We start from the raw sequence: 10,972 nt of genomic DNA, 5'->3' as shown, positions 1-10,972 counted from the left end.
GCTCTATCTGCTACCGCGAACAGCCGCTAGAAGTTGGAGGGGGACGGGGACGGGGGCAGATGAGGCCCCTATGACCAGGATGGGACTTTCCTCCTTTCACCATATTGTTCGCGCTGCGCCAGCACGTGGTCACACGGTCGCAAGCGGATGAGTTCTCAATGCTCACTGATAACTCTAGAGGGAGCTTCACCGGAACACCACGCGACCCCCATTGACGTCACAGCGCACGTGACTCGGAAGGTGGTGAAGGAGTTGAGAGGTGCCGGAAACCACAATTTTTGTCCATTTTTAAAATAAAAACTAGGAGATGCAGGCAAAAGCGGTTTTGATGCCCTTTACTTGAAAAAGGTCGAGGCGCCAACTCCCAAATTATTTAAGCAAAGCACTGAAATTGTTGCATGGGAGCTCCTTTAATTGGATGAGCGCGGACACCGCTGAGCACCTGACCACACACACGCCGAGCGGCCGACATTTCAAAATGCAGTCAGCGGCATCTAAAATAAATTGTGTGGTTGACGTCAAAATAACAGTGAATATTATTGTGACGTCCTAGACGTCAAAATAAAAAAAAAACTTATTTTGACATCCGTGACGTCATTGGCCACGCCCACTAAACATTAAATCGGTTCTGGAAAAAAAAAAACAACGGGGAATTCATTTTTCGAAACCAAGTTTCGCGACAAAAGATTCGCCAACAAGATGCATCGTGTGAATAGACTACTAATCTGCCTGCACGTTTATCCATGTACAACCTATGACACAGGATGTAGCAAACTACCGCGTGAATACCGCATCATAAAGCGCAAATTTGCCATGTCCGCAATCCACGTTATCAGTTCCCGTTTTATGCGCTTTGTAGCAAAAAGCCCAGTGTCTTTTCGCTTTTTTTTTTATAAATTTTTGCTGTCGCATTTTTAAAGACAGCCCACCACATGTTTTTTTCCCCCATTTATTTCCATTTTGTGTGAGCGTCGTACGGGATTTTACGGTAGTGATATACGAACGCACACCGGTAAGACGCTTATCCAGATCGAAACGAGGACAGGTGGGGATTTTCTGCAGCACGAGCTTTCGCTCCACGTGCTCGGAGCTGCGGTGCGCTAACACACTAGGCCGCCGATTCCCCGGGCTTCCGGTCCGCAGGACGCTACTAGCACTGCAGAGAAGACCGCAATCATATTTAAGAGCCTACCTTTTTTTGCGGTTTCCACGCCTCTTGGGGTTCGGGCAAGCCAGCGGGCACGGAGAGAGTAACTAAATATCAGAGCGTTATATTTTAACCCGGACGACGCAGAAACCTCCTCCACCGACGGGGGCAACCCGCGGTGCCGAAAGCGCGCGATATGCGACGTCTTAGGTCCTGGGCTTACTACTGGTCAGAGCTGCTAAAAGCTTCTTTTTTGTCGAAATACAATATATAAGTGGCGCGAACTGTTTCAATTATTTATAAAAGTAGTTTTTGACATTTTTAGATCAGAAAAGAAACAAATGCAGTTTATAGTACGGGAGCAACAAATGACCCGCCGACATACCCGCCACCAAGCGGTGTAAAAGGCGGCGCATAATAGAAAGATGTTGTGGGATCAGGCGCCAACGAGCGGCAAGCGTAGAAGGGTCCCGGATGTACGCGGCGGCGCTGCGGTGGTACGGACTGAAGGATCCGACCGGTTCCGAGCGTTCCCAAGGCCTTTGGCGAGCAGCTTTGGCTTAAGGTTTGGCCTTTTCGCGGTATGGCAGCGCGAAGTGGCTCCCGTTCTGAACTGATCTTTACCCCGTGTTTGCTGTCGTTTGTGGCCAATGAAGTGTCATGCCGAATTAGTGTTTAATCGCGCAGCAAATGCAATGCGAGCTGCCCTGGCACACGCGGAAGATTACAGCCGCCATTGCCGACCTTCTCTTGTCTTACATAGAGCACTATATAGCTCCTTCGGAGCAGAGTAGCGCAATCTAGAACGCCGCATCTCGGCGACTAGCGGCGAACGCCCGGAGGTTCCAACTGCGGTCAGAAATGCATGGAGAACGTGAGAAAATCGTTGTTTCTTCAGTATTGTGGGAATATACGAAATGGCAATCGTTTTTGACATAATAATGAAACATTTTAGAATAATTTGCGCTAAGTTTTGCGCCCCGCAAGAACCTGACTTTTTTTTTAAAAAAATTGCTTGAGCGGCATCATGCAGCAGACGACACGGCAACGTCACACCATTCACGTGACCCGCTCCGGCCAACCTGAAAAGCCCATCTCCGCTGCGAGCAAAAATCGTCTGCTTCAAACGCCATTGCCTTGGAAATTGCCTTCTCGAAATTTGCACACGCATCCGATGTCATTAAAACTTTGACAAAGTGTTTAGTGCTTTACTAACTTCACGGCTGACTAGTTTTGAAAAGTGTGAACTCGGCGTTCATTTTTGAATCAGCCGTGTTGTATCGATCTCCATGTATTCTCCCATAGGGCGGGCCGCCTCCTGGAACCCTGAGTACCACGCGACTCGCGCCGAGCCGCTCTGTCGGCCATCTTGTCGGCAAAACACAGGGTTCAAAGGATTGCGCTACTCTGCTCCGTAGGAGCTATATAGTGCTCTAGTCTTACCGAGATAACGAGCCACTGAAACGGGCGTTGACGAGCCTCCACAAAAGCAAATGGCGAGAAGGAAGCAATAAAATCTAAAATGAAATCAACTTGCCGGCTGCCCTGCTATGATAATGATGAAGTGAAGTAAACGAAATAAGAGGAAACAAAAAACTGAAGGTCCGTTATGGCGGCGCACATACACAGCTACTGCAAATTCATGTTCGCTTTGCCTAGCTTCATACAGCTGATCCAGAACATGCATTAGTGGCGCCCTCTCGAGCCGTCGACACGGAGTGCGGCAGCCGTGCTCGCTAGCTCACTACCTCTAGTGTAGTTCATGGCCACTGAAGCAACCAAGGACGTCATGGGGGTTATTTTTTGTTTTTTGTAATTTTAATTTGCCTATAACTTCTAAAATAAAGCGAAATTTGAGAAAAGTTTCACTAAGTTACTACGTTCAGTGCGCTCAGGTTCGGTGCAAATTAAAAATCAGTAAGAGAGTCCTTGTAGGGCCCCTTTAAAGGGACAATGAAGGCAATTTCGGATATTTTTTTGGCGACTGAACTGGGTTCCCGGCACGTCTCAGGCCATGTTGCCAAAATTTCAGCCGAAACCGGCGCTTGTGTGCCGCGCGAATCAATTAAACAGTCGCGGTTAATCGTACCGGGATCGATCGAGGCGACGCCCCGAGCGTTGCGGGAGAAACCAGCAGAAGCGGAGGTCACGTGACCCTGCGGGGCCTGGAAGCGTGACGTCACAAGAGACGCGTCAGCGATTGGTCGAAATGAGAAACGTGCTTTCGGTCACGCTTTGGTTCGTGGTTTTTATGAACACTGTTCTAATTCCACTTGAATAACCATGAAAACTATAAATCGAACCAAAAATGATAACTAAACCGCAAATAAAACACCATAATTCTTTTTCTCTTTGCTACACTGCACGCGAAACGGGCAACGAACAACTATGGGCAAACAAAATATATAAAATAAAGAACACAGCGCTGCTATAACCCACCGCGGTAACCAGTCTCGACGCCCTAAATGCTACCGGTACCGACAATTCACATGTGACGTCACTCCCTACGTCACCTCCGTTTTCGGAGGCCCAAAATTGAGAAACAGATAGTTCAGTTTCGGTTTCTTCAGTTCTTTCGTAGGTACAGAAATACGCCTCACAAATGTCTATAAAAAATTGGGCAGTATGCCAGGTTCCTAAGAAGCCTAAAAACACCATTTAAAAAATTTAATTAAAATCGTCTTCATTGTCCCTTTAAGCACCTGCTGTGGTCTTGGGAAAAAAAAAAAAAAGATTGCTTTCTAAGCCTATCGAGATAATGGAAGCTCTTTTGCGCCGGCCACTGCTGAAAGCAGTGCAAAGCAGCGAGGCTCAACCCACGAGCAGTGAACATAAGGTCTGGAACGTCAATGCCTGTATGCATTTAACAGACTAACCGGTCTGCTCACTTTCAGGCTAAAGGGAAGAATTTTAACTGATTTAAAAGGTTAAAGAGCGCAACAAGGACAATAAAGACACAAGGACGACAGGACGGGCGCTAACTCATAACTGACTTTATTAGAAAAAAACACTCACTTTCTTCTTGTGTACAAAAGTGAGTGTTTTTTCCAATAAAGTCAGTTGTGAGTTAGCGCCCGTCCTGTCGTCTTTGCGTCTTTATTGTCCTTGATTTGTTGCGCTCTTTAACCTTTTAAATCAGTATGAACCAACTCATCCAAACACAAGTTTTAATCCAGAATTTTAACTTTCGTACACAATTGTGGCAGATGCGATCTCGTGCACACTCCCATATGAGAACCCTCTTCCCTTCTTTGCTATGCTGAAGCTCACCTTGTCACCTTGGTGCAAGTATGACACAAGTTTCCGCAGAAATGGCGTTTTTGGTGCCACATAGAGCAGGCTCGAGTCCACGGCGCAGTTTGTTGCAAATGGTGCAGGGCTTCCATTAATGCGTTTTAAAACACAGGAGAAGTGGATGATCCAGTGTCAGGTTTAGGAAAATTCTTCTCACGAATTCACTATACCTGGTGCAGACATCCAGCAATTTTCAGAGGCAATTGCCAAATAAACTTGGTCGATTGTACGACAGGACAACCTCACTCCTAACCAGAAACTGGTCTTCCCAAAAGAACTATGACCCAATAATCTGTGTGGCACTGCTCACAGCTCGATCACTCTACTTGACATGGGCACAAGCTCATCAACATCACTCATTCCAACTCCGCATCTTGTGTTCCGTCACTTTATTACAAGCCGAAAACATCCCGAAAACATATAACCGGAACACAAAACAGCCTTCGTGCGAAGTTTTAAAAAAATGAAATAAAAAAACACACTGCAATTTAATTTGCTCCCTATGAAATGTTGCCTACACTGTACATGTGTACACACAAGATTGATGTCACACAAAAATACTTTTCCCTTCGCTGCGCAACAAGAACTGTGTCTTCCAACTTCTGTGAGCTGAAGTTAAATAAAGGTGGTAGCATATAAATTAGCTGCACCGCAAAATGAACCAGGAAGAAGCGAGCAAGCGTGGCGTCTTTTGGTCAGGCGAAGGAGGGCGGAGTTGCCGACATGGAGGACAGGTTGAAGTTGTCCAGATCCTGATCTGCCTGGTTGTTCTTGAGCTCCTGCAGAGTCTGGACAAACCTCGACCACTCGTCGTTCTTTGGCACGGCCAGTTGCTGCAAACAGGTATGGCGCATATTACAGTTTCAGTCAATTGAGCACTCGATTACCTCATTTCAATGCCTAACAAGTGTCACAATACAAAAAACTACATTTGAGCTCAACTGCTCCATTTACTTCTGATAATCCTAGATGGTTGCCGCTGTATATGTACGGCGGCGATTACAGATCTGAAAGTTCCCGCCTAAATGCGAAACTCTGTGCAAGCCCTGTGGGGCTCCTATCTGTTAAGTCTTTAAAGGGACACTGACAGGGTATTTATGCTTGCCGAGGTTTTTAGTTTTATGCGACATATGAGAGCCCAACCACCCAGAACAGAATTTGCGGCTCGAAATTCGGTTTCTTTCCGCCCGAAAACCGTTGATCGAGAACTGGCCGGTGTGGGTCGCGCTCACTCTTTTCCGTGGTCACGGGCCGTTTTCTAAGGTTACGACGCGACCACCAAATTTAATCAAAGTCGTGGGTCATTGAAGGCACACAGTCAATACTAAAAATAGAAAAAAATATGGAACCCATTTTTTGTGGCTTTCAAAGAGCTGCAAATACATTGATTGAAGCAAAAAAAAAGGTTGCACAGACAACTGGAAGCATTCTGTGCATTCACTGCATAATTCTCAACATGGCGTCGTTTCATGTTTCGTGGGACTCGCGGGTGGCAGCAGACGACGGGCGTGGAACCTCTACTTCAGAGCTGCTGTTCATGGTGCCGGTGAATTCTGTCTTCCTTCTAAAGAGAAATTTTGGACCGATCAAAAGAATTGATATTTATCCCGTACAACACGCCCGATTAGCAAGCCGATTGCACAAAGACGTCGCCAAGCCGTCGTCCCTTCTCGCAGCTGAAGACATCACTCGCTCAAACATCAAGCACGAAGTGCGTACGGCGAGTTGAATACGCATGCGTATGGTTTCTTTACTCGGTGCGAATGTGGCCAATGCGTGGTGCTGCCCGGCTTCAAGCCAGGAGTACATGTACTGGAGGGAAATCGGCAGCTAACTCTCCGACATATGGTTGACCGGATGCATTACTACGAACGAAAGAGTTCCTTCAGTAGCTCAGTGGAAAGACGCCCGCCTCACACGTAGCAAGCACGGGTTCAATCCCTAATGTGGGCATACAATATTTTTTTTTTTTTTTCAAAACATATTGCGATGTTTACATTTCTTTTTTTTTTTTTACAATTATCACTGAAAAAACAAAGAAAACTGTAGTGGACGATACGTCGCTGAACTAAATGGTATGGGATTCCATTTCTGACACCTCTGCCGCACAATGCCTCTTTCAGATGTGAGGCAGCTCTTCACGCAACATCTTGGGAGTATTTTTTTCGGAGCCGATCAAAGGAATTCCCCACGGGCACTCACTACTAATTGCCAACACTTAAATGTACAAAACACCTCATCTTAAAGTACAGAACAGCGAGCGGAACAAACATAACTTCAAAGTAATTGCACAGCAAACAAATCTCGAACAAATTTCGTTTGCTGCACCCGGAAAAAAAAAAAAAAAAAAAAAAATCACACGGTCGGGTGTAGCCACGTGACTTCCGCCACTCACTCTCTCCTCCACATCTCTGTGCGGTACGTGGGTTTCGGTTTCAGTTTCGTGCAGTTGTGTTTTTTGGCTTTAGTAAAAAAATATGTGACTCTGTAGGAAAATATTAATTGGTTAGTATTCCGACACCATAATGAATCACCTGGCAAAACATGAAAACAAATTTTGGGGGGGTGTTAGTGTCCCTTTAAGGAACTATTTGCCCTTTTTTGTTTGGTAACAAACTTAGTGGCACCATTTATTGGGAAACCTCGGCACACTTCCGGTTCACGTATATCTCCTCATTTTTTACCGATCCTTTATCATAAGAGTAAATTAACTCTGACAGTGCTATAAGCGGCCATTTCCAGAAGACGGCGTGTTTATTTGATTTTGCAAATACTGCAAAACCCGCCGTCTAGTACAGGGCCGGAAGTGGTTGGGGGCTATTTGCACACTGGCACCACCACATTTCAACTTGCCCAAGAAAGAGCTAATAGTTATATCCACTACATTGCTGAGGCTATTCATAGTTCTGAAATTAGACGCTACATGCACATGATACAGGCTAGATGGTTGCTTCACTCGTAGACTGCCCTGGCTCTTCGAGTTCAGAATTCTTAACACTTCTCGGAACACACCCTTTCACAAATTCAGTGCCATCTAGTGGCTGAAATATCCGTCCAAATTGTTCCATGCTTATGGCAGATAAAATCTGGCACCTATTCATCAACGGTAGACATACAGTAATTTCTCTATTTGCTTCAGTTTCAATGGTGTCAAGAAACTACAACCCTGCACAAGGTGCTTATAGTTGAGTAAACCTCTAGATAAAATGAACATTTCATTGTCAAGAGCTATCTGGGGCGCGCCAAAGCCAAAAATTCCAAGGACTGACATGACAGCCTGAGATGCGTAGCGCATACAAGCCTATAAGTCTCGTCACAGTGACATAGAACAAGAGTAAAGCGACCTAACATCTAGATGCTCGAGCTCCACATCGGTTTCAGTCTTCATAATTTTCCTTCACCAGCCATCAAAAGGCCGCCATTCGCATGTACAGACGATACACACTTAGGTGATGATAGCTATTGAGAGGGCCCGAATGAATTTCGCAAAAAGGGTCTATTGAATTCAGAGAATGAGAGCTCCTCATTCAACAGAGTCTTGAGACCGCCAAAATGAAACCGAATGGAAGGAAGGAGGCATCTTTCCACCGTCAATATTTTCATTCTATGATTCTCAATCTGGACTACATCAAACCAGTTTATAACAAACCGCAGGAAACAATACGATCAGTTCAATATAGCAAGTAGTTCAATATAGCAGAAATCATTTACAACGAACTTCCACGATGCGTTCGTTGTAAGGCGAGCGCTTCTCTTTTTTTCTCATCTCTTCACTTCCACCTTGTAACAACGCGCTAAAAGGTTTTCTTCTTTTTTTTTTTTTTAGCTTATCTCCCCTCTGAATCGATTCTCTTCGTGGGCAAATGCTTTATAATAAAGTGTGTTTTTTTTCTGTGCATGCATGCAATGTATTTTTTAGCTTTCTCCCCCCTTCTGAATCCCTTCTCTTCGCTACATTTTGTTTGCAATTTGAGCTTTTGGCATTTTTTTCTTTCCTATTTCTTTTTTGGGGGAAGGGACAGGCTAGAAGACGATTGCTTGCACATCTTGGAAGCCTGACTGGGGGAAAAAAGGTTTTACATGGCCAATATGTTGTTGGTTGTAAAAAGTACTTTTACAGCGGAGCTGTAAGGGCTAGGTTCCCCAGGATCGTGTCCATGTATATTGGCACAAACCTACCTGGACAGCTACTGCCATCTATAAGCGACGGTGGCACGCACACAACCAGTATGGTTTCCGCCGTCGCTCGTAGATGGCGGCAACCTTTCCAGCTATAATAGAAGAATGGTAGTTGGGTGCGTTGGTGGGAATTCATCGTAGGAAACAGTGCGAAAAACAGACGACGACGAAGAAGCACACAGTGTATCGAGTACAGCTCTGCTGGTCTTCCTTCTTCACGAGAGTGGAAAGGCTGAAAAATTTTTTTACATGCCTTTTTATTTAAATTTTCCGCGGGTTTGATATCGAGAATATTTCACTGTATGTGGGTTCGTTCTAAATGGGTTTCACTGTACCTGCAAGCACTGCTTGATCAAAAATTTTACTTAATTATTTAGCTAATTAGTATAGTCTTTGCACTCCCTGACGTCCTCCGTGGCTGGCAGTTTGTTCTCAAAGTTGTTTTTTTTCTCAACCACCCTATCTTTAATGATTTATCTAAAGCCTTCATTGAAACATATGGGCAGGTCAGAAGTGTTCCGGGGCAGATGACACCAGTGTGCCGGTGTGTTAAGAGGTTACCAGAAATCACAACAGACTTGGTACAGTCAAATGCAAATGTGGGAACCAGTCTTTACTGGCTCAGTCAGCTGAACCACTGGTTACTTTGTGTCTGTGCCTGAAGAGTGTCATGGTTTGAGAAACTCAACTTGAGCTTGACAGCCCCTTTACTATTCCTCATGCATAAGGGCGGGCATTTAATGTTGGCTCGGAGACTTTAATCATAAAGTCACTCCATTATCTTTTAGCCATAGCTTCATTTACAAATAGTATATTCATGCAGAAACATATTTTTGATAGAAAAAAAAAATATTGCGTGAAATAAAATTTATTGTTATGCCGAGAAATAGTAGCACGACGTGGGAAGATACAGATATTAAAAGCTCACCACTGAAAATAACTTTTTTTATGCTTTGCCTTATGGAATAGTACTTGTGCTCAATGCACTTGGTATGCCATGTATTGTGAATTACTTCAATGATGATTTGAAGCTTGTCCAGATTGATCCATATTGAGCAGAAGCAATGCTAAGCTAGAAAGAACTTGGTCCTTGGCTTCTATTTCTCCTTTTAAGATAATTTTTCGAAATATATCTGCTGGATGCCGTCAGAGCATTATAGGGCCAAAGAGATGCCATGTTGTCAGGCTGTTGCAGCCTCAGATTACCTATAATTTGTGCAACAAACACACAAGGGTTTTTTTTTAAATGTTTTGCTACAGTTCCTGTAAATAAGCAGGTTCAAGAAAAAAATATTTTTGACAAGCCAACTACAACACGTCCAACATTCACACACGGAAACTTGCACAGATAAAAACTGCTTTGGATCTTCGTTAATAGACTACTTCCATGAAGCCCTGCATGCAACACGGCACGCGTTGCACTCTGGGAACTAGTTGGCCAGGGAGGAGAGTGGCATGGTTTCGGTTTCGATCAACACGTCGACTAGAGGTCACACATAGAGCGTAGACTATTAACAACCGTTATCTCATGCTTTCTGGTCCCGAGAGCGTCATTTGTGATCTCTAAACTTACCTAAATGGCCAGACCACGAAGCTTTAGCACAAGCCTGAGACGTATAGCTTGTCTTAATGCATGCTTGTTGTATTTTTGTACCTGAGCCTTTCTGTTAGCGTTTCGAGGTATGTGGACGAGCCAGTGCTGGGAATTTCGGCGCTGCGAAGCTCGGAGATCTTGCTTGGGTGCGAATCAGCAAGCTGTAGCAACCAATAAGTATGCATACATCTGGCTCGAGCCTTTACATTAGTATTGTTGATCAGGAAGTTTGTTTCGTGCGTCCATAGACAAAATATAACTTTTTGCGATTACCGTTTTTCTTAATACGCCTGAGTACGCAAGTTAAAACTCGGAGGCGCCATTGAAAAGCTCCATTTGAACACACTTCTCATCTCTTATTTGTACTGCCCCGCAGCACTGCACGAAGTGAAGTTTCCACCCGCTTGCATTCCACTAATATTCAACATCGCATGTGCACATAAGTTACCCTGCAATCATACAGGCACATACGCACATACAAACCGTTTTAAGAAAGCAAAAGTCGAGCACTTGCATGTAGAATGTCGCACCGTTCGCCGGAAGTGCGCCGGACGGGCATGAACCCTTATGCGGTGCGCCAAACGAACTAAATTATTCAAAGCGCATTTGACAGTTGCTAATGGCTATAGTATTTGTTATGTGTTTGCTTTCTTCCTGACTGAGTATGCCGAGATAATTTCAGACACACCGTTCAGGCACACATCTTGGGCGACAGGGAAAGCTCGTCCAAAAAGGCTTACCGAGGAGTAGGGGACGAT

The 10,972-nt window shown here is 44.8% G+C and overlaps 1 protein-coding gene across 7 annotated transcripts in view; it reads right to left on the bottom strand.

Moving 5' to 3' along the window:
- Positions 1–4,815: 4,815 nt before the first annotated feature.
- Positions 4,816–10,972, bottom strand: part of LOC8034227 (cytoplasmic dynein 1 intermediate chain 2) — a 42,725-nt gene continuing 36,568 nt past the window's right edge. For all 7 annotated transcript variants that reach the window (XM_029989418.4, XM_029989414.4, XM_029989415.4 and 4 more), the window contains one exon: positions 4,816–5,274. In XM_029989418.4, coding sequence (XP_029845278.1) covers positions 5,137–5,274 — 138 coding nt within the window. In that variant the 3' untranslated portion in view covers positions 4,816–5,136. The remainder of the gene's footprint in view (positions 5,275–10,972) is intronic.

The sequence above is a fragment of the Ixodes scapularis genome, unplaced genomic scaffold, assembly GCF_016920785.2.
Source record: "Ixodes scapularis isolate PalLabHiFi unplaced genomic scaffold, ASM1692078v2 PGA_scaffold0__279_contigs__length_252992795, whole genome shotgun sequence".
NCBI lineage: Eukaryota > Metazoa > Arthropoda > Arachnida > Ixodida > Ixodidae > Ixodes > Ixodes scapularis.
This window is presented reverse-complemented; position numbering and strand designations above follow the sequence as displayed.